We start from the raw sequence: 25,197 nt of genomic DNA on the forward strand, positions 1-25,197 counted from the left end.
TCCACGTGAGAGCTCATGGATAGAATCGCTGACTGAGGCAATCCACGTGAGAGCTCATGGATAGAATCGCCGACTGAGGCAATCCACGTGAGAGCTTGTGGATAGAATCGCCGACTGAGGCAATCCACGTGAGAGCTCATGGATAGAATCGCCGACTGAGGCAATCCACATAAGAGCTTGTGGATAGAATCGCCGACTGAGGCAATCCACGTGAGAGCTCATGGATAGAATCGCCGACTAAGGCAATCCACGTAAGAGCTTGTGGATAGAATCGCCGACTGAGGCAATCCACGTGAGAGCTCATGGATAGAATCGCCGACTAAGGCAATCCACACAAGAGTTTATGGATAGAATCACCGACAGAGGCAATCCACGCAAGAGCTTGTGAATAGAATCGCCGACGGAGGCAAATTCACACCTTGAGACTATGGTCCCCTGTGATGAGCATCTTATGGTTGATGCAAATACTCCCAATATCATGAGATGATATTTTTGAGTTATGGTGAATATCATGTGCCTTGATATTCTTGTTTATACCATACTTCCTGATATCATGGTGAGATAATATTTTCTCTATTCCATAATTAATCTAGACTTAATGAATTTGCATTGATTTTATCTTCCCTAGCTAAGAGGGAGTGTTAATTATGTTTTGTGTAGCTATGGTGAGGGCCATAAGTGTTGACATGGGAGATCACTACACATTCTGTCTGATCATCCTCCCTAGCTAAGAGGGAGTGTTAATGTTTGTAGCTTCAGTCGAATGATCATTTAGAATACATATAATATATGTTGATTAATAATAATATATTATTATGTTATATTATTATATTATTATTAATCATATAAAATATAATATTCAATATTAATCTATTATATTATTATAAATTAATAATTGATTGATGAAACATTATAATATTGATTAAATTATTATAATTAAAGGAGAGACATGTCCATTCAAGGACATGCCTCTCCAAAGGAATATATATAGTATAATGTTATTCAATTTGAGAACACATAGAATTCCAAGAATGCAAGTCTCAGATTGAATCAAATATATACATTAAAATACATCCAATAAAACTTGGGAAAATCAACAAATAAATAAATAGTTAATGTTAAGTTGCCAAAAAATAAAATTTAAAAGACAACTTACATTTAATTATTTAAAAGAGTCTAAAGTTATTTTTGGAAGGAATACAGGGGACACAAACAATAATGTTATATCATTCCAAAAGTTCTTATAAAAGGGGGTTTTGAGAAGAAAAAGCTTATTTGGAACATTTTATAATAGCCTTGTTTATTTGGGAGATTGAACCTGATACATTCTTCAGAAAAAGGACAAAAACTCTTTTGACCATTAGTTTCGTGTACGAAAATCCACCTAGCTGATCGTGTGGATTCATACAAAGTTCGCAGTTGTGCTGAACATTTGTGCCATGTGATTCTGCAGTGTTTGGTCATGAGTTTTGTGGACTTTTGTGCTAAATATCGAGACATCATTCACAGGTGTGCTGAGAAATTGAAGGTTTATGAATTTGTGTTGATGCTGCAATATATATTTCATATGTATGTTCGCCTGCAGGAATTGCAAAGAAAAAAAAATTATTGAGGATTTACAAGAAAAATAATAAATTTATGGAATTTGGGGTTGTATGTTTGCTGGCTGTGCCATATTTGACATGATCAGGGGCTGCGTTGAATTATTGGAGGACCTGCTAACTTAATTCAACTATGCTGATTGAAGTTATTCCCAGACAAGGAGGTGCTTAGTGCTTAGTGGAGTGTGGACCCCACAAATCAGCCACATCACTCCCATAAACATAGCCCTCCAAATGGGGAGTATTCCATAATAATAAAGGGAGCTTGTAGATAGTGGCATGGGAAGAATAAGGAAGCAATTCCTTTTTCATTTGTGATTTTTGGAATCTGCTGTCTATCGCCCCTTGAAGGATCAAATTTGGTGATTAAGAAATAAGTTGCTACTTTTAAGAAGGTATAAGGTGCTTAAAGAGGGTACAAATCTGTCTTCCATCATTGCTGATATAAGTGTAAATCAGTTTCAGTTTTAATGCATTAAGTTTGGTCAAGACTATTGCTCCATTTTATTGTACCTGCTCATCACAATACTCAGAAATAATATTTCAGCATTCTTCTATATCAGCTAAAAGAGAACAAAATTTATTAATTTAAGTCTTGAATGTTTGAATGTTTGTTTCAAAGATTTCTATGACCATTGTTTGTTTAAATGTCTATGAATTGTTCCATGATTATATTGTTTGTAACTAGGAAAGGGGGTTCGGATGTTGCCTTTGGCTGGGCCTCTCCTTTCAAGGTTAACGTGTAGGGCTGGACCTAAAGTGGGTAGCGTGCCCCTAAACAGGGCCTGCCCTATAATGACATGCCACTCCAAAACCATTTTGGCGCCAAACTTAAATTCTAATTAAGGCCAACTTGAAAGTTATCTGCCATATAAATAAAGAACATTTGCCAAGATCAAATCAATCATTAATTCATGCAATCAGCGAAATTATTCTGCTACTTGGTATGCGAAATTAAGAAGTGAACTGGGCGAACTTATTCAAGGAAGACAAAGCTATTTTGGTGTTCCTAATTTCTATTAGAGAATGCATTAAAGAGCAGACTTGGTGCAGACTTGGTGAAATTAGAAGTGCAGATCTGATATGACAAAAGGAGCAAATCTGATAAGAGGTTGAAGGTTCCAGCTAAGTATTGTATTGTTACAATTCAAGAGTGAATACATAATCTGACCTGTGGGTCTTTAGTCCTGGGTTTTTCCTCCTTGGAGGTTTTCCCAGGGTAATTGTGTTGGTCTCTTGTGCACTTGCTTTCTCTCTTTCATTTACTTGTTTATAGTTTACTTAATGTTAGCAAATAATTAAATACTGAAAGTCTTATTGCTGGTCTGAGTCACAAAATTAACATGGTATCAGAGCTAAGGTTTTACTAACTTCAGATTTCAGTAAATTATTTGTTGCATCTAGTTGCTGTTTGTTTTCAGATTAAAATGTCAGGTTTGAGGGCTGAAGATAGACTTGATGGAGCCCTTGACTTTGCTACTTGGAAAGTCCGTATTTTATTGATTCTTGAAGAGAATGAACTGCTTAAATTTGTAGAAGAAGAAAGGTTGTCCCCTCCTGAAGATGCTGAAGAACTGAAGCAGTTCAAAAAACACTCTCTCAAGGCTAGGAAGATCATAATTGAATCAGTCAAGAATCATCTTGTCACCGTCATATCAAAATTTGCTTCTGCTAGGGAAATGATCAAACACTTGGAAGGGATGTATGAAGTCAACAACCTCAGCAGGGCTCTTGCTCTAAGGCAGCAGCTACTTCACATCAAAATGAAAGAAGAAGACTCAATCATGGCCTACTTCATGAAGATCAATGAACTAAAGGACAAGCTAAGTACTCTTGATTGCCAAATTTCAGATAAAGATCTTGTCATGATTGCATTAAATGGTCTACCTAATGAATGGGAACCATTCATTCGTAGCATTGGTGGAAGAGCTGAACGTCCCAACTTTGAGCATCTTCAATCTTATTGCATTGAAGAGGAATCTCGAATTGAGGTAAGAGGAAAACTCAAGAACTCTCACAAAGATGATAATCATGTTCTCACAGCTAAGTCTAGGAAAGGTGGGCATTGAAAGAAAGAAAAGAGAAGCAAAGATTTTAGATCCTCCTCCTACGATCCAAGGAAGAAGTCAAGAGATTCCACCCATATTCGTTGTTTCAGATGTGATAAGTATGGTCACTATGCTAGAGATTGTCAGAATGACCCTAAGGAAAGGGAAGCCAATTTAAATGAAGTTGCTGAACAAAATGAGGACTATCTTCTTATTTCTGTTCTATCAAGCAACATTCCTACGGACAGTGATACTTGGATAATTGACAGTGGTGCCTCCAGACACATCTCAGGTTACCGTGAGCATCTTTCAGATCTGATAGAAAAGGATACCAACCTTCATGTGGTAATCGGTGATGATGCTCAATACTCGATAAAAGGTTCTGGTACTACCTCTTTAAAACTAGATTCTGGTATTTCGTTACAACTCAGTGATATTCTTTTTATACCTGGAATTAAAAGAAATCTTATTTCCATTTTTGCTTTAAAAGATAAGGGTTTGCAAATAGCATTTTTTGAAGGGAAAGTACTTGCTTGGTCTAAGAAATCTAGTTTCAAAACTGCTCGTGTTATTAGAAATAGATGTGATAGTTTGTATAAGCTTGCAGCTAACCCAATTCAAGCTCTCATTCATGAGGCCCCTGAATCATGCAAGCTATGGCATAGAAGACTTGGACATCCACACTTTCCAGCTCTTCCCACTCTTGGTAAAATGGTTAAAGGTATGCCTAAAATTAGTTTATCTCATGATGATGCTTGTAAAGGTTCTGCAATGGGTAAGAATGTGAAGAGCCCTTTTCATAAAAGTGATAGTAGGGCTAAAGAAAAGTTAGAACTTATTCATTCAGATTTATGTGGTCTTATGTCTGTAGCATCTCCTAACGGTTTCCTTTATTATGTTATCTTCATAGATGATTTCTCTAGGAAAACATGGATTTACTTTCTTAAATCTAAAGAGTATGAAGAAGTCTTAAATAGATTTAAAGAATTCAAAGTCTTGGTTGAAAATACTACTGGAAAACGAATTAAATGTTTAAGGTCTGACAATAGAGGTGAATACACCTCGGGTAGTTTTTATGATTTCTGTATTGAAACAAGAATTAAGAGGGAGTTTTGTGTTCCCTACAATCCTCAGCAAAATGGAGTTGCTGAAAGAAAGAACGGGACCATTGTTGAAGCTGCAAGAGCCATGATTCATGATCAAGACCTGCAACCCTTCCTATGGGCGGAGGCATCCAAAACAACAGTTTACATTCAGAATAGATGTCCTCATCGTGCTCTAAAGAATGTAACCCCTGAAGAAGCCTTTACAGGAATCAAACCTGACATCAGCCACTTAAGGATCTTTGGGAGCCCTGTGTATGTTCATGTGCCTAATGAAAAACGAACCAAGTTGGATCCCTCTGGAAAGAAAGGCATCTTAGTAGGATACAGTGAATCTTCCAAAGCCTTCAGGATCTACATTTCAGGTCAAAGGTATGTTGAGGTAAGCAGAGATGTAACTTTTGAAGAAGATATTGCATTCAAAAGATCTAAAGGTTCATTATCTGATAATGATGATATTGTGATTGAAAATCAAGAATCAAATGTTGATAGTAACCCTGAGATACAGAAGGAGTCCATTGACCTCCCGAATCAAGAAGTTCAGGATGATCCAGCAGAACCCATGGACTCTACAGATATACCTAAGGATATTGTGGTCAGCAAAAAGAGGCCACTTTGGGTTAGAAACACTATTCAAGATGCTGAAGGATTTGTTGCTCCCAAAGGAACCTTCACAGATAGCAAGAGACCTCAAAATCATGCCAACTACATTTCTGTAATGTGTAACATCATTGAGTCTGAACCTCACGATGTCGAAGAAGCTATGACTCATCATGCTTGGAAATTAGCCATGGATGAAGAGTATGAGTCTATCATCAAGAATGATGTTTGGGACATTGTACCCAGACCCAAAGGTAAGTCTATTGTTTCTTCTAAATGGTTATTTAAAATTAAGCATAATGCAAATGGTAGTATTGAAAAATATAAAGCTAGATTTGTAGCTCGTGGTTTTTCTCAAAAGGAAGGAATAGATTATGAGGAAACATTCACTCCTGTTGCTAGATATACTTCTATTAGATCTATAATAGCTATTGTTGTAGCTAAAGGTTGGGAGTTGCATCAAATGGATGTTAAGACAGTCTTCCTCAATGGTGTTATTGAAAAAGAAGTCTATATTGAGCAACCAGAAGGTTATGTAATCCATAAAAGAGATTCTCATGTTTGCGGGTTGAAGAAAGCCTTATATGGGCTCAAACAGGCTCCTCGTGCTTGGTATGAAAGAATTGATAAGTACTTACTAAGCTTAGGATTTCATAAGAATGATGCTGATGCTAACCTTTACTTGAAGATATGTAATGATGATATGCTTATTCTGGTTTTGTATGTAGATGATTTATTTCTCACTGGTGAAAATAAATTAATCATTAGATGTAAGAAAGAATTAGCCTCAAAATTTGAAATGAAGGATTTAGGTCTAATGCATTACTTCCTAGGGTTAGAAGTATGTCAAAGATCCAATGAAATTTTTCGAAGTCAAGGAAAGTACACTATTGATATTCTGAAAAGATTTAGAATGATGGACTGTAAACCTATGTCTACTCCTATGGAATCTAACTTAAAGAAGTTAAGTGTTTCTGCAGCTAACTCTGATTTTGCAGATCCATCAGAGTACAGACAGTTGATTGGATCCTTGATGTATCTAGTCAATACTAGACCAAATATTTGTTATGCTGTGAATGCCCTCAATCAGTTCATGAGCTTGCCTAAACTTGTTTTGTATAAGTTTGTGTTGCACCAACATATTTTTGATGTGATAGTGAGAAATGAGTATTTAAGAATGTTGTGGAATGTTCAAGGAGAATCCTTATGTGCTCTACATGATGTTAGATGATCTTTTGGGTGCAGCATTGTGTCTGATTTAGCTGTTCAAGGTAATTGCTATGGTTTGGCCAACAAAATTTGTTCTCTTGCTTCCGATATATCCTTGGGTGTCTTTGCTTGCTTTAGAGATTGTGTTATGTTGCATTTGGGTCCTATCTTGGCATGTGGAGATCCGAATTGGGTTTATTCATCTAGAAGAAAGGTATTTGGGCCGACTAGTTATGTGCTACATGGTTTATCTACAAGTTACTTTGTTGCTGACTTTGGAGGATGTGTTCTAGCATGCGTTATGTTTAGGGCCGCTTAGAAAGATGCGAGATGATGTTTTAGGTCCTCTCTATCTCCTTGATTGGACAGCTTTCACCACAATTGTGCATCAGTGACCGACTTGATAGCACTCATGTTTGTCCTCTGTTCTAGCTGACCTAATTGATGTTTTGCGATTAAGAGGATGGTATATATAGAAGATCAAATTAGTGTGAATGTGTGGCATGCAAGTGTGGATCAGAGTATGTGTATGCGCTTACATGATCATATCAATTGCAATGTATGTGATGCGAAGTTGAGGTAGTGTGTGGTGATTGTTTTGAAGTTAGTCACTTGAGACAAACATTCAAGGGCAGCTTCATACTTGGAGGTTGTTGGAGGTAGTGTTGCTAAAGGCTTATTCTTCTTGATTCATATATTCATGTACCTTGCTCAGAGATAGTGTCTCCCTAGCAAGTTCTTTGTATCTTTCTTTGAAGCAATGAATCTCAACTTACAAATCCCTTGTATCTTGTCCTAGGGTAGTACACCTCGGCCTGCAAATCCTTCTAGGAGGTGAGCCTAAACCAAATATTTTAATATTGTTCTTATATTGTGAGTTAACTCTCACTGTGGTTTTTCCCTGTTTGGTCCACGTAAATCTGGTGTTCTCTCGTGCATGGTGTTCATTGTTCTTATCTTTCATTGCTGCTAATAAGATTAAGGATAAGTTGATATTACTTGTTGCATAAAGTTTAAGTGTTTGATCATGACTGATTCACCCCCCTCTCAGTCTTGGAGTGTGTTTAACATTGCAATGGTGTGTCTCATAAGATATTTAAAAAGCATCGGGCAAATGGAAGAAGGCAGATGACCGAAGGTTGTTTTGAATATCATCTTGTGCAAAAGAAAGAAAACTTGGGTGCTGCAAAAGAGAAAATGGATGAGTAAATGGAATATCTACTAAAATGCATGCCCCATGAGTAGGAAAGAGACAAAGGCTTTTGTTATGGTTAAGTTCCACAAGCGTGCATGGAGTAAAGTGCTAGTGAGAAAAAAAATTATTATATCGAGAAGTTCAATCCCACATGTGATCATCATCAAAAAGCATACATAGGGGCTAATATTCCATGAAGAGTCAAAATTCTTATTGATCAATTAAAAACTAACTCTCATCAACTCTATTGTGAAACAAGGCAGTGAAAAAAACCAAAAGAAGCTTAGAAAGAAAGAGTGTGTATTTTTTGCACTTCCAAGGCAGTGGAATCAAAAAAGAATTCCATTTTGGAGTGTGATGCCTTAAGCACAACAAGCACAAATATGTAAATATCTTAACAGCTAGTTCTTGGTATAATCTATTCAGCAACGAGACTGTTGAGTAAAACAATGCGAGACACGCATTGTTTTATGGTATCAGAGCTATAGGAGAAATTTTTTCGAAAATTTTTTAATCCTAATTTCCAATTAGTGGAAATTTTCGAAATTATTTTCTGGAAAAAATTCATCAAAGTTTTTTGCCTAGCTTCTGGGGTTGTATCGTCGCGTTTTTTTTCCCGCGACCTGTGTTCTCGACATTGCACGGTCATCGCGTTTTTTTTCCCGCGACCTGTGTTCTCGACCTACAGGGTCGTCGCGTTTTGCCACGACCTATGTTCACGCGACCTACAGGGTCGTCGTCTCCCGTCGTTTTGTCTGCAACCTCCTGCACTGTTTCGCGACCTGCATCATTCCCTCGGCGTCGCGACCTCTACCCTCGGCGATCGCGGCTCTGTCTTCGGCGGTGTCCGCGACCCTGTGCATGCTCTGGGCTAGTTTCTGTGGGTTAAAACAAACCGCGTGAGGCCATCTTTACTGGTGGCGCGACTGTATCTTCTTCCCCGTGCCAAATTTTTTTTCGGTTTGCAGATTTTCTGGGCGTTTCATGGCTTCCACGACCCTGAAATTTTTCAATTAAGGTGTTAACCTTTCAGTTTTTATCGAAAATCAATTTTTCTTGCAGATTCTTGGTGGGTTTTTCAAACACCAATCTAGGTAGTTGTCCATTTTTTCTGGGTGTCTCGATTTTCGAGCCCGCGGATCCAGATTCTGACAACAGATTCCTTCTGGGTTTTTCGCACGCATTTCTGGGTTGTCTTTGGATTTTTCTGGGTCAGCCAAAAATTTTTTTGGGAAACGTGCAAATGGCTTCTCTCACCAATCTGATGTTAGAAGGCAGTCAACGCTTTAATGGTCACAATTACAACATCTGGAAACAACGTATGTTGACCATTTTTGAATATAGGCGTCTTGACCAGCTTGTTTTGGGAAAAGAGCTCAGTCCTGGTACGCCTGCTGCAGACCAAGATAAGTTTGATGAACGCAATCGGGAGGCAGTTATGCTTCTCAAACTCTCAGTGACTGATGATCAGTTACCGCAGATTCCTTCCGGCAAGACAGCTTCCAACATCTGGAAGCATCTGAAGGAATTGCATGAGACATCCGACAAGAGCCGAGCATTCTTTCTAAAGAATCAGTTGTTCTCCATTATGATGGACGAACGTATGTCCTTACAGGAACACCTCACGAGGATTAAGGACATTCGAGATCAGCTCGAAGCTATTGGTCGGACTATGGAGGAAGAAGACATGGTAGTAATCACTCTGAAAAGTCTTCCGAAATCGTATGAACACTTCATTGAGACCCTCAATATTACTTCCACTAATGTTGATCTGAAGTTTTCAGAATTGTGCACCAAGCTTCTACAGCAGGATCGCTAGAAACGGCAGTTTGGTAGTGGTACTACATCAGCCTCTTCGGAAAATGCCTTCACAGCTCAATCCTTTCAGAAGGATAAAGGCAAATTTCAGTCCTCTCAGTCTTCTCAGCAGAAAGGCTCTTCTCAGACACAGGATGGAGCTAAGAAGAAGAATGTGCAGTGCAATTACTGTCACAAGTACGGCCATATGAAGAAAGATTGCCGTCAGAGGCTCGCTTCTAAACAAAAGAAGCAGGGAGGGTCACACCAGAAGGAGCATGTTGCTGAACATTCCGAGCAGAAGGAGTCTGCCTTTTATGCCTTTATGTCTAAGAGGTCTTCAGATCATGCCAGGTCTTCTGCTTGGTACATCGACTCTGGTGCATCACGTCACTTTTCTCATCGGCGTGACTGGTTTACAGACTTCTCACCTTTCAGTGATTCCGTTGTATTTGGCGGAGGTAAGGAGTATACAGTTGTTGGCAAAGGCACTGTTCAGATACAGTCTGGTGGCAGGACTCTCATTTTTCTGAATGTGTACTATGTTCCTAGAATGGAACTTAATCTGCTCTCTGTCAGCCAAATTATGAGGAATTCTCCTCAACTAGATGTGGTGTTCAGTGCTCACAAGTGCTCCATCATTGATCGGGAGACTCGTCTTACTGTTGCTGTTGGTCTAGAGGATCATGGCCTATATAGGCTTCTTGACACTGGTGATTCTCCTGAAGTGGCTCTGGCAGCTCGTGTTTCTCCTCTCAGCACTTTGTGGCATCAGAGATATGGACATCTCAACATTCAGTATCTCTCTCAGCTATCTCGGGAGGGACTTGTTTCAGGGTTACCTGATATTCAGACTCAGCATCTTGGAGTATGTGGCGCCTGTCAAGCTGGCAAACAGCATCGGACTTCATTCACACATGGAAAGTCTTGGCGCGCATCTAAGGTACTTCAATTACTTCATGCTGATATTTGTGGTCCTATGAATACATCTTCTGTTACTGGTTGCAAATATTTTTTGCTTATTGTAGATGATTTTAGTAGAAAGATGTGGGTGTACTTTCTTAAACATAAATCAGATGTATTTAGTATCTTTCAGAAGTTTAAGTCCTTTGTTGAAAAAGAGTCTGGACATAGTATCATTACTCTTAGGACAGATAACGGGGGGGAATTTTGTTCTTCTGCATTCTCCAACTTCTGTGATACCCATGGCATCAAAAGCCAGTTGACTACACCCTACACTCCTCAGCAAAACAGTGTTGTCGAGCGTCGCAATCGTACGGTTGTTGAGATGGCTCGCTCTATGTTACAACACAGGAGTGTTCCGAATAAGTATTGGGCTGAAGCAGTGTTTACTGCTGTCTACCTTCTTAACCGTTCTCCTACTCAGGCTGTTAAGGGGAAGACTCCAGAAGAGGTTTGGTCTGGTCGGAAGCCTCAGATCAGCCACCTAAAGGTTTTTGGCTCTATTGCCTATGTTTGGATTCCAGATGCTAAGCGCTCCAAGTTGGATTCCAAAAGTCAGAAACTCATGATGACAAGATACAGTGATCACCATAAGGCCTACACACTGATAGATATAGACACTGAACGTCTTATCTTCAGTCGTGATGTTGTATTTGATGAAGACAGAGGATTCTTTCAGTCCCCTTCTTCTGAGCAGAGTTCTGAGGATCAGCCTCACAGTGTTCTTATTCCATTAGGTTCGCCTGATGGGAGGGATGATGCAGAATCTATTTTCGATGATGCACTACCTGAGTTCCCTCCAGAGAATAATCCTCCTCTTGCTGCTCCTGTTCCTGATCCTGAGCCTCTGCCAGCTCCTCCAGATGTTCGCACTTCTACTCTCCGGCCTAAATGGTGGGCCAAGACCATTGGTGATCTCAGGGATACTGAGCTCATTGAGGGTAGAACCTCCCGTAATAAGAGCAAACAGCAACATACAGTCAATTTTGCTCTCATGGCTAACATACACAGTGTTTTTGAGCCTCAGACATACTCAGAGGCTAAAGGTATACCTGAGTGGGAACAGGCTATGGAAGCTGAGTTCCAGAGTCTTCAGAAGAATCACGCTTGGGCCCTTTCTGATCTTCCTTCAGGGAAGAAGCCCATTAGCTGCAAATGGGTGTACAAACTAAAATACAAAGCTGATGGAACCTTAGACAACTATAAGGCTCGTCTTGTTGCTCGTGGGTTCTCACAGAAAGAAGGCATTGACTACGAGGAGACTTTTGCTCCTACAGCCAAAATGAGTACCATACGGCTCGTTCTTGCCTTGGCAGCCCAGTTCAGTTGGAAAGTCCATCAGATGGACGTCAAGAGTGCTTTTTTGAATGGTGACTTACAGGAAGAAGTCTACATGACGCAACCCCCAGGATTCAAGGTTGTTGGTCAAGAACAGAAGGTCTGTAGACTAGTCAAAGCACTCTATGGTCTGAAACAAGCTCCTCGGGCTTGGTACATGAAAATTGATAAGTACTTGACAGATCATGGTTTTCAGCGGAGTCCATCTGATGCAAACTTGTATATCAAGCATTCTAGTAATGATATTTTGTTTGTAGTTGTCTATGTGGATGACTTAATCATTACTGGCAGTTCAGCACATTTGATCACTGGGATCAAACAGGATTTGTGCCGCACCTTTGATATGATAGATTTGGGACTTCTACATTACTGCTTAGGAGTTGAAGTCTGGCAGACTGAGAACAGTATCTTTCTCTCTCAGTCCAAGTATGCCAAAAGTCTTGTGGACAGATTCAGAATGCAGGATTGCAAACCTGCCTCTACTCCTATGGAACCCGGGCTCAAACTTTCAGCTCAGTCATCCTCACCAGTTGTGGATGAATCTCTGTTCAGGCAACTAGTGGGCAGCCTCATCTATCTTACTGCCACTAGACTTGACATCAGTTTTGCAGTGAGCTACATTTCACGCTTCATGACAGCTCCCAAGGCTGATCATTGGATAGCAGCGAAGCGTGTGCTGCGTTATGTGAGTGGCACTCCTAATTTTGGATTTCTGTACACTCAGAGTTCTGATCCTATACTCAGTGGTTACACAGATTCTGACTGGGCAGGTTCGGTTGATGACCGTAAGTCTACAGCAGGGTATGTGTTTAGTTTGGGATCTGGTGCTGTCACATGGACTAGTAAGACGCAGCAGGCAGTGGCTCTCTCCTCGACAGAAGCAGAGTATCGGGGAGCAGTTAAGGCATCTTGTGAGGCGGTTTGGCTTCGACGAATGCTTGCGGATATGCATGTCTCCCAGGCAGGTCCTACTCCCTTGTTCTGTGATAATCAGGGAGTGCTCAAACTCGCCAAGAATCCAGTCTTCCATGAAAGAACCAAGCATGTGGAAACTCATTGTCACTATATTCGACAACTGGTTGAAGACGGATCCATTCAGTTGCTGTATGTTCCTACCTCGGAGCAGCCAGCAGACATCTTCACCAAGCCCCTTGGTCCTGATAAATTTGTAAAATTCAGGGGGTCTATAGGTGTAGTTAATAGATTGAGCATTAAGGGAGGGTAATAGAATATTAAAATAATGTTAATTTTAGTATTAATGTTCAATAGTGTATATTCTATTTTGGTTAGATCGTCTTCGATCTTCTCAGCAGTTTCTTATTAGAAACTTGCTATTCTTGTAAATATCCTTGTATTATTTATGAGAGTCTTGCTCATTCTGATATTTAATCAATTCTTTGAAATCCATTGCGTGTCTCGCATTGTTTTATTGAGAAGTTGGGGACGCTCATCATTATCTTGAATAGAAAAATCATTCAAATGCAGAAGTCAATTTGACCATGCCAACTGTCCCACAGGTTATTTTTAGCCTCACGGATGTTAAAAAATTTATTTTTTTCTTTAATTTTTCTTTTTGTTGGTGTACATCGTTTGGGCTGTTTGCAGGTTCATACTTGTGGATGCATGGTATTTCTTACCAAGCTCATATAAATATGAGCCTTCTTATTGACCAGTCATATATTAAGAATTCAAAATTTAAATCCATTTACATGTTATTTACTATCTTGAAATTTCATCACATATTTGTTCAGTCTAGTTTATTTGCCTCACTATAAATTGAATATTTAAGAATTGTCATGGCTGCGAACTTTGTTTTGCTAATACAAATTCCTCCTTGGCTTATATCTTACTTTTTATTCCATTTTATGTTTTGATAACTATTCCCTTTTTTTTAAGTATGACCAATTCTCAATTTTTATTGCCTTGTTTCTCAAAGGTCTTCAAGCATATGGAAAATTCAGATCAAAGATGTAAGGATTTGGATAAGAAACTACAGGGATTTTTAGTAAGTTTCACTGCCCACAATATAGTTCCTATACTTTTTGAGTATAATCTGTCCTAATCTCATAATGGAAAACCAGGCTGATGAGATAAAGAAATGGCAGAATAGCATTAAGTGTAAGATAAAAGCCTAGAAAATACAACAAAAAAATTTAGCGTAAGGCTTTGAATTTGCACACATGCCACAGGAATTAATAAGAGAAATAAAAGTCTTGATTTAGAATGATATTTGTTGTAATAAGAGAAATAAAAGTACTAACAGTGTACCCGCAGTCCATCAGTCCGCATGTATGTAATCAATCCTGAAACTTCATTATCAGAAATTTCAACCCCTTCATATAGTTTCTGAGCCAACTGCAATTACAGATAATATTGTTACAAATATTCTTTATAGCGATTAATTGCAGCCTAAATAGTCTATTAGCATGAAAAGAAACATAAACTTATCTACTTGACATCAAAAGAAATTGTCTCCATAAATATAAAAGAATCTCCAGTCGCCTGATAATGGGCAAAGGTAAATTTTAATAAATTATTACAATATAATAAAGTTTATTCACATAATATCACTTTGAGTGATATCGTTATTTTAGATAGTGACAGCAGCAGAGCGTACATTGTAATAATTTATCACAGGACTAGCAGCAATCAGGAGAATGTATGCCTGGGGAAGGAATGGTGAAAAGTTTCTTATATGGAAAGATTCAGCATCACTGCCTTTCATGCTGTGGTGGTTGATTGAAGAGCTAATTCGTGGCAAAGGAATCAATTTCGGCATAGCTGTTTGTCGAACCTAGATAAAAGATCCGGTTTTTTTAGCTTCCTTGAGTTAATTAAAGGTTTTTTATGGGGATCTGGTGAACTTCTAGTTACCAGAATCTGGTGCTCTAATGTCATTTTTTGCAGCTCTTGGGTGCCTTGCCCAGGTCTTTTATAGCAACAAAAAAATCTCAAGTCACGTCAGTAAATATTGTGGCTTTCCCAGTAGAACACCAAGTTCAAATCCCCTCAAAACAGCTCTCATCTGTAGACAAGCTCGTATCTACAAGAAAACCTTCTATAATCAAAAAGGAATGAAAATATCAAAGAAGTTAGAATCATATACACTCATTGTTTTGGTCGCACTGAACTTCAACTTGTTAGCTGAGTCTCGCTGAAGAGTTGAGGTGATGTAGGGTGGCGGGGGGTTGCTTCTCTTGGTACTTCTTTCGACATCTGATACTCTGAAACTTGATGAGGAAACTTTCTGCACAATATTGTCAGCTAAGGCTTTTTTATTTAGAGAAAATTTTCCTAGCTTTTTACCATCTCGATGGGTTACTTTTGCCAGAACAGCAGAATTCAAACCAGAATGTGGCAGTTCTTGAGTACAAGCTTTAGCTTCCACAGTCCAATACTCCTGAGGAATAAATTTCTCAATTTCCTTCTCTTGGTCACAGATAAGAGAGAGAGCTGCTGATTGGACACGTCCAGCCGACTGGCACCCAGGGAGTTTCCTCCATAATAGTGGTGATATATTAAACCCTATCAAATAATCAAGTGCAGAACGTGCATGGCGCGCATGTACAAGACTCATATCAATGTCTCTCGGTGATTCCATAGCATTTTTAATGGCAGATGCTGTTACTTCGTGAAAAACAACCCTCTGAACAAGCACATTTTTCTTCAGGGAACCTTGCTGCTTCAACACCTCACAGATATGCCAGGCAATTGCCTCCCCCTCTCGATCAGGATCTGAAGCAAGGACAAGGCTTCTTGCTCTGAAAAACAAATGATAATTGATAATATTATTTAGATTAATCCAAATGGACAGTCAGGTTAGCTCAAAAACTTAAAGAACAGATAATAAATCAAAAGTATAGGTGATATTGAAAAGAAACAAATAGCAAGCATGGCAAGAAATGGAGGTGTATCACAAGTTCCCATCAATAAAGGGCCCATCCAAAAACCAGCACAATATAATTTCAATTCCAAGGTGCAAAATGTGCATATAACAATACAGATAAAGCATATAACAATAACAAATATAGTAATTACAGTGGGAAGGTGGGAAAATATTATAATTAGTGGCCTAAAAAAATAAAGCACCAATGGATAAGAAATGCAAAATTAGACACACACATATGTCAAATCTTAAATGGGACAAGTAATGCTACATCAAATTCGTCAAATATCTAGAAGTGTTCCTCTCATTTGCTTCAAGGCTATTTGAGGATTCTTTTAAGGGGTTTCATATGCAATTGTAGTGGACACATAGATCACAAGCCTGAATACATTCTGAAGACGAGAAATCGGCATGCGACATATCAGAATAGCACCCCCACAATAGATGTTTCCAAGAACCTCCCATCACCACTATTGGACCCACTTTTCTTAGAACATAAGAAACTCAAAGCATCTATCAACATAACAATATTTCTCACTATGTTCTTATTTTACAAAGATCATATTATAATGGAAAATTATCCAATCTGTGTTGGGTGAAAATTATGCACTAGGAATGTCTTCAACAAGCTGAGCGATATCACTTACCATTCAATTTGCTATGTTATGCAGGCTACAATCTGGTGCTGTCACATAACATGCCAAAAACATGAGAGCTACTAATGTCCACAAATGACCATTGTGTGTTAATAATACTAGAAGCTACTCCAGTAACTATAGGAAGAGGATAATTAAAAGTAACTCCAACGCTTAAAAAAATTCTAGCTACATCACATACTAAACATTGAAACTAATCATGTAAGAGGAAATAACAGTCACCAAACGAAGTTATATTTTGTTTTTTTGTTTCTATGCATAAGCTGTTGAATTGTGTTTGGACATGTTTGTCCGACATATGCATGCTAATTCATTTCTATTGAAGAATTAATCAAATCCACTAGATTTAGTGATTGATCCTATTGATGGAATTGCTCCATGGATTCAATCCATTTTTTTGTCAAAAAAAAGAGATACTCTAATAAGATCAAATCTCAAGTTATTATTAAATAATGGGAAAATCAATCGTGGAAGTAAATACCCTTCCATTTATTAATGTTATTGTTCATTTTATTTCAACTATTTTTCTATTTCATTTACCTAAATGCTCAACTAGTAAGAGCATTGGATTCTCTTTGTGGAGACACAAGTTCAGATCCCCAAAAGTGACATCTACAGGTGGTTTTCCAAGTGGTTACTCTTGGACTTCCATTGTGGACTTCTAATATATAAACCTAAGTTTGAATCCAGTATTGATATCTAGGATAGCTCAAATGGTGTGGTCACCACTTTTAACTGTGATTGGCCAACCAAGTGTGGTCGCCACCTCTCATTGTGTGATTGGCCACCCACCCAAGCTAGGCTCTCAATGATATCTAGTATCGATGTCACTTGATATCTATGTTGAAATAGAGAAGAGGAGGATTCCTTCTTGTGGTCTCCAGTTCAAGCCAGCCCAAAAAGCCTGACTTGACTATCAACAACAAAATACACACCCACACACATATATACACAGATATGTATACACAAACACAATTCAATGGCAATCACATAGACACAAAAAAACAAAATATCTATAACAACACCAAACATTAAAAACCAAAGCGTAAACCATCACACACAAACAGATAATAAACTAGGGTTAAAAACAAGCTTTTCCATTGAACCCAATCGCATATTGGTGAGACATTAAGGCTCAAAATAAATCCTTCTTCAACCTTCCCACATCTTTTTCAAGCGTTGAGAAAACTAAATCACTGGCATTACATCCAGTTGCAGGAGGCAACAGAAAAGCGCAGACAGCAGGATGAACTTCGTATAAGAGAGGATTTTCGAAGAGGGAACTTGATTATGGTGCATTAGGAAAAAAACTAAAACTCACAAAGGCACATAGAACAAGTTTACACACAAAAGAATCAGCCCTTCTAAATTTGTGAAGCATCACTTCCACGAGACTCTCAGATTAATAGAATGTTCAAGAACTCTGTTATTCATTTGTATCATGCACGACCAAATGAAGATTCAGCAAACAAAGCAAAGGTGGACCTCAAATAGCAATTAAAGAAGAAGACAAAAGAAATCAATTCAAATTATCAGACTAACACTTGGCTAACTGAAAAAGAACCCATGAAATACAGTCCGGCAAGTCTACAGCGCATGACTCTGCACTCCCAATCTCTTGGTTGAACTATGAGGTACAAAATTGTTTTGAAACATAGGGACAGTGGTGTAAGTGTCACACTACTCCACATCACCATCATATTCATTACAAATTTTGACTATATTCGTTTTTTCTTCTCTAATTTGACAAAATTATGATTTTCTCATGCTTTTTATTGTAATCTTTATTTGAGAGCAAACAATAATATAGAAAGAGTGAGAGAGTAATGAGAATGGGAATTTCTACAAAACATTTTCAATACAGCAAAGTAGGGAAGAGAAAACACAAAATTATAGAGTTGCCTGTAATACATAGGTATTGTACAAAAGTGTGTGTATGAATTTGCACTGCCTTGATCATTTAAATAAATGATCTTCTCATTTGTAACTTTAAGTCATTGAGAATCATTTTGGAATTTCATTTTTTTTATCACAGCAACTGGCTATTTTCCACTAAGAAGTTTTTTTTGGTTGCAGGGACATGCAGTATGGCTAGTACATACGTGGTTTCTGTGTCACCATGACTGTCCATGACCATGTGGGCTGGGATATATAAAAGTAATCAAGAACTGTCAAACAAAAATTGTAACATGGCTTAGGCCCATGCGACTGGAAAAAAATAACAAAACCATATATTTCAAACATCAAACCATATGCTGTCTCCCAATTGAATGTTGTCAATGAAGTTACAAAATGAGGAAAGTGCCTCTAGAATTTTCCGAATAATTCATGAATGGATAGGCCTTACATGTAATGGCAGAACTACATGCACATTCCTTAGATGCTCTGGTCCATAAGATTGATCTATCAACATTCACTTCTCAATTACAAACTAGACATGTTTGAATTTTCTAAAAGCTCCAACACAAAAACCAGCAATGGTTATCCGATATGAAATACAACTGCATATTATGAATTTCACAATTCATTAATTTTATTAACTGGAGATTTGTGAACTGGATTGTGTTGGAGATATAATCCCAACTACTTCCACCTAACTTATCATGTCATATCCTCCGTATGACTGTCTAGATCTGCAGTTAATCTGCATCATTAAATGAAAGTACTCAAAGCAGATTTTCCTTGGATTCGAATGGCTTTTCTATCCCTGCATCAGCATGCTCTCTGTCATATCAGCAGACTCGCATTATCTTCTACAACCTAGCTAATGTCCCATCTGCAGATTCATTCAGATTGTGGTAGCTCAATAAATAATATTTTACATATGTATCTGTCTTTAGTCTTCTATATATTGTATGGTGTGTATTTGTTCTATACTCTCTTCTGAGAGTCCAGCTCCACAGGGCTGATGAATGTAAGGTGTTTGTCTGAAGAAAGTCTAAATGTAATAGCAGAAGCTCTGTCAATCAATGTAATACTTCATTTTGTTGGATATAAATCTGTTTGTCTTTATTCTGCTACTCCCCTGTTTCCTTCATGTGGTACCAGAGCCGAGGGTTTGAAACTGTGAGAAAGAAATGGGGAAAGAAATGGAGAAATCAATGAGATCCAGTTGAGTCCAGTCTAGGGTGAGAACAAGGTCAGTGTAAAGTCTAGTCACTGTCATTGTAGAAACCCTTGCAATCTTAAGGGGGAAAAGCTACTAGGGTTACTGTCTACGCAAGATCATTGGTTTCAGATGAAGCCAAGGGAAAATAGTTAAAATAAGTCGCAGCTGATCAAGATTTCAAAGCATTTAAGAGCCTAAGGTTAAGGGTTGAGTGGAATTTGGAGCCTCTCTCTGTTTGTGTCCTATTTGCTTCTGTGTGTTTCTTTGCAGCCTCTTAGTAGAGTTCTGGGTAGTATAGAGCCCACGTTGTTTGGCTCTGAAGGAAACTAAGTGGTCAGTAAAGCTGCAACTTGTTGTCTAGTGTATGTCCCTCAACCATATGTAGATCGTTGTGTTCTTCTCTAAAATGTTATGCCACTGCCAACAAAAGAAATGTTTGAAGTCTTTGAGGTAAAGGGAAAAATCATGGTGTTTATGGACTTGCTAAAGTCTGAGTTAAAACAAGTTTGTAAAGTGATTCAGGACAAGAGATGAAGAGTCTGGTTCAAGTCAAGCAAAACAAAAGAGTGATATTTTGATTTTCCAGTCGTTGATAAGGAGACCAAGCTTGGAGATGTAAATCATCTCAGCCAGCAAATAAAAAGAACAAGATGCCCCAGCTGTAGTTTGAAGAAAAAAAGCTAACAAAGAGAAGGCACGCTATCAAAGAAAATTGAGGAGTGGAAATAAGGGAGAAAGCTGTGCATAGACTCTAGCCGTCAAAGAGAAGCTGTGATGGTCACAAGTTTTTGAAGATATAAACCATTGTGAAAGAGGACTAAGGATGTGGTATTTGAATCTAAGTATTTATTATTATTGTGAATGTTGTCTCTCCAGATGAAGTCAAGGCCGAGCCACTCTCAGAGTACATTTGCAGTTAAAAAGGGTGATTATTACTTTTGTTTTGATGAAGTAGAAGTTTCTATCTGCAATATTAAGAATGTGTCATAGTATGTTTGTGTTGTGTATTGTTCATTTTGAAGATGGTTCTATAGAATGTAGAAAGTTTGAGAGGGGTGTGAGCATTTGTGTAGGTTGAGAGAGTGAAAGATTATAGAAGAATGTACTTAAAGTCTGCAAAATAAATTAAGCATTAAGAGTTGATAACAGTGATCAGAAGTTGAGAGGAGGATACCAAGTTTCTCAAGTTGTGAAAATGTATATGAAGTTGTCAATTGATGAAAAAGTAATATTGTTGAATGCAGCAGCAATTAGTGTAAACATGTTTGAGGCCAATAGAGCCCATTAGAATTGAGATCCCCGAGCACCTGCAGTGTGACTCTATGGGAGGTGTTGATAGTAAAAGTGAATCACACCTGAACCTACGATGGACTGGTTACCAAGAGGGCCAGAGCTCACGGTTAGAGCATCCCAACAGGATCATGGGATTTCCTAGGTTTGATCTCTAAAATTTGAAAGTTTTAGATGCCAAAGCATCAGTGAAAGAAGTGAAGAAGGAAATTGGAATTATGAAAATTGGTAGTTGTGATTAGGGGGGAGTGTTGGAGATATAATCCCAACTACTTCCACCTAACTTATCATGTCATATCCTCCGTATGATTGTCTAGATCTGCAGTTAATCTGCGTCATTAAATGAAAGTACTCAAAGCAGATTTTCCTTGGATTCGAATGGATTTTCTATCCCTGCATCAGCATGCTCTCTGTCATATCAGCAGACTCGCATTATCTTCTACAACCTAGCTAATGTCCCATCTGCAGATTCATTCAGATTGTGGTAGCTCAATAAATAATATTTTACGTATGTATCTGTCTTTAGTCTTCTATATATTGTATGGTGTGTATTTGTTCTATACTCTCTTCTGAGAGTCCAGCTCCACAGGGCTGATGAATGTAAGGTGTTTGTCTGAAGAAAGTCTAAATGTAATAGCAGAAGCTCTGTCAATCAATGTAATACTTCATTTTGTTGGATATAAATCTGTTTGTCTTTATTCTGCTACTCCCCCGTTTCCTTCAGATTGAAGTTTCCAAGTTGCCACAACGGTCCAAAATATAATAAAGTTCCCAAGTTGATCTGAAATTTATCTTTTAGACTTTTAACACCAACATCCTTTCTGATGTGTGAATTAGTTTGAATAGGATTCATTAACCATTTGACCAAAGTAGTAACCTATCAGAATAATTAAATTTATAATCTACACTGCTTATAGGCCTTGAAATATTTGTTATTGACAACAAGAAGAAATTTTATGATCAAGCTAGACAACGTAGTTTGACTAATTGTGCAAATATAACAAGAAAACCAGAGCTTATGAATCATACCCAGTTAGAGCTCCCTCAATTCTTTTAATGTGAGTCCAAGCTGCCGAAGGAACCTCCCAGATCATAATGAAGTCTTCATTAGGACGCACAGAACCTGACCTGGGAGCCAAATCTCTCACATGACCATAACTTGCCACAACTAAATACTTATCTCCTAGATACTTTTGAATAGTTTTTGCCTTTGTTTCGGATTCAACTACAACTACAACTTTCCCATTTGAAGCTTTTGATTGTTTGGCCAAATCTTTTTTATCTGTTTTTTGTGTTTTCAATTTTTTCTTCTCCAGCTGAGCAGCTTTGTCAACTTCTGCTTTGGCACTAGATTTTGTTTCGAGCTTGGCAGAAGCCTTGGTATCTTTTTTCTGAATATTCAAATTTATTTGCTTTAGCCGAGCAATCTTCTTCTTGGGGCTAGAATTTGTTTGCAGCTTATTGCAGACATCTGTCTCCTTTACTGGATCTTGTGCCTGCTGATCATTATAAATAGCCAAAGGTTTTTCAACTATTTTCTTTGTTGTTAACTTATTTTTCTGGGGCTTTTCACCTTTGTTAAGGTTTGAACTGTAGCTTCCATTTGCTTGTTGTTTATCAGAAGCAGTAACAAGCTCACTGTCATTTTTACCAAAATCAGCATGTGCTATTTTGTTTTTTCTTTTAATATCAACACGGTCATTGCCTAGAGTATGCTTTGATTTTGCCTTAACGGTACCCTTGACCTCATGACATATTGTTTGACCTCTCTTTGACGTGTCTATTGCAGAAGAAATTTTATTCCCACCTATAGATCTGCCACTTCTTTTGACTTTGTTCTCTGCACTCTGTGAAGTTGAAAATGACAAATATCCATTTGGAGGCCACTTAATAACCCCGCATGCAGGCTGCCAATACATTACCAAACAGAAAAGAATAATTCAGAGCCTAAGAGCTGTGCAGAACTGATAAAGAAAATCAGAGAAAAGGATAAGACAAAATTTTAGTGCCTATTATTTAATCTAGACATAGTAGACAAGAGCAAGTTTTATTTGAACGTCTGATGCTTCCATCAGCAATCAAAATTTTCTCGACTCTTTGGCCTTAGGGTTAATACTGGTGCAATTCCTTGAACCTTACCTGTTCATATAAAAAAATTAACAAGTATGAGTTCATACCTGAAAAAGCGTTCCCTGGAGCGGTAATGTACCTCCTCCTGTCAGTCCATTTTCTGTAACACATTTGTGTCCTATCCCAGAAATTGGTGCAGTTATTTTCAACATTGTAGTTATTCGTGTATGAGAAGATGTAGCACAATAAGAAGCGGCATTGAAGGGCTTGGTGCTCTGAGTATGGATAAGCCAAGAACCAGCATTTAACCGCAGTCTGGACAGCATCTTGAAAAATCCCACAAGACCATTAGCGGCCTTCTAAAACCCTACTAAAACCCCTCTCGTTTTTATACACTCTTCTCTAATCAAATAATGCTGACCCACACAATTCCTACTGCATCCGTCAATACATCTAACTTGTCTATTCAAGGACAGCGCTGGAAATATATGCTTTATTGGCCAGAAAACATTTTCAGAATCGTGGTTATGATGCTACTCTCTTCTATCCACTAGCATTCTAAGTAAAGTAATGAAATATCAAATTTGAAAATATTTAATATTCATAAATAATAGTAAAGAATTAAGAAAAATTCAAAACATAAATATTTAACAATTGATTTATAATGATTTAATTATATTAATGTTAGATTTAACATATATGATATTTATTTTTTCTAAAAAATGAATGTTGCAAAGTTCATCCTTATTGAAAACTAACCCTAATCATATGTGTAATTCTAATTTTAACCTTAATCTTAACTTTTATCTAATATTAAATCTAGTCTCAATTGAATCTAGATAGTAACCCTATTTAAAACCTAATGTAACATTGATCCTAATGCTAATTCATCCCTAACCCTAATCCTATCTTTAATTATAATTCTAAACCTAACCTTAACCCTAATGTAACATTAAATCTAATCTTAATTGACTCCTAATGCTCACCTTGATTAAACCCTAATCTAGCATTAAGCCTAACCATAATGGATCTCTCACCTTAACCATAATTTTACCCTAATTATAATTGAACCCTAGTCGTACCTCTTATTGAACTTTAATTTAACATTAACCCTAACCATACTAATTTAATATTAATCCTAATAGTACTCAAACCATAACCATAATTAAACCATAACCCTAACCTTATTTTAACCCTAACCCTAACTTTAATATTTCTCTTAAAACCCTAATTGAAACTCTTATTTCTAATTCTAACCTTAACCTTGATTGAACTACAACATTAACTCTATTTGAACCCTTACCATAATTTTACCCTAACTCTAACTAAATCCTAACTTAATTGAATCATAGCCCTAATCTAACACTAATTAAACTCTTGCCATAATTAAACTCTATTGATAACTTTAATTGAATGTTAAATATAATTTAAATTAACCCTAACTTTAACACTTGTCAAGCCACAACTCAAGTTGAGCACTAACCTTAATCTTATCCCTGACCCTTATTGAAACCTCACCCTAATTTAACCCTAACCTCAATTTTACCTATGACCCTAATTAAATCCTAACCATAACTCTAATTCAACTGTATTCATAAATAAAATATTTTTCCCTAATTGAACCCTAATCCAACCCTAATTATAATCCTAATTGAATCTTAACCTTAACCATAACCCTAATTTAGCATCAACCCTAATTGTGAGAATTTGCCTATAGCAACCAAGATCTAGAGACCAATGAATAGCACAAAAGCAAGATAAAATAAAATAGAAAAGAATAAAAGTTGTATTCTCATCAAGATGCAAAATCTCCAACTTGACTGTCAATTGGATTTACATACAATGTAAATAAGCTTACTTATAAAGGCAAGGCTATGAGAGCACACAATCATGACATGTGGCCCAATGAAATACAAGGGTAGGTAGGGTAGGTAGGAGAAATAATAGATAATTCCACTAAAGGCGGTTCACCCATCGAAGGTGGAATGTGATAACAAGATAACACCACAAAAGGTGAAATTTCTCCTACAACCATCTTCCCTTGATGCACACTTCTTTAATTGTCTCATATGCAAACTACAATGATTGCATTATCCTAAGTCAACTTAAGTAAAGTGTAATTACATGAGTTATAAATTACACCAACACTAATGTTATTGAAACTTTATTCGTAATAACACCCTAACCCTAATCATTGTTTAACCCTACCTCAAAGATTTCTTTTATAATCATAATTGACACCTAATCCTATTTAACCTTAGCCCTAACCTAACTTTAACCCTACTACTAACCCTAATTACAATGGAAACCCTTAATCTAATTTTAATGCTAA

General features: G+C 37.5%; 1 protein-coding gene across 2 annotated transcripts in view; it reads right to left on the bottom strand.

The window, feature by feature from the left end:
- LOC131049755 (uncharacterized) overlaps positions 1–23,383 on the bottom strand; it is a 262,789-nt gene extending 239,406 nt beyond the window's left edge. Inside the window, exons 1-4 of one of the 2 annotated variants that reach the window (XM_057983819.2) lie at positions 22,973–23,383; positions 21,825–22,702; positions 14,961–15,615; positions 14,123–14,209 (exon numbers count right to left, since the gene is read on the bottom strand). In XM_057983819.2, the coding sequence (XP_057839802.1) occupies positions 14,123–14,209; positions 14,961–15,615; positions 21,825–22,702; positions 22,973–23,191 (1,839 nt within the window). In that variant the 5' untranslated portion in view covers positions 23,192–23,383. The remainder of the gene's footprint in view (positions 1–14,122; positions 14,210–14,960; positions 15,616–21,824; positions 22,703–22,972) is intronic. The other variant, XM_057983818.2, reaches the window with a different exon arrangement.
- Positions 23,384–25,197: the final 1,814 nt, after the last annotated feature.

Source organism: Cryptomeria japonica, chromosome 2 (genome assembly GCF_030272615.1).
Source record: "Cryptomeria japonica chromosome 2, Sugi_1.0, whole genome shotgun sequence".
NCBI classification, from domain to species: Eukaryota; Viridiplantae; Streptophyta; class Pinopsida; order Cupressales; family Cupressaceae; genus Cryptomeria; species Cryptomeria japonica.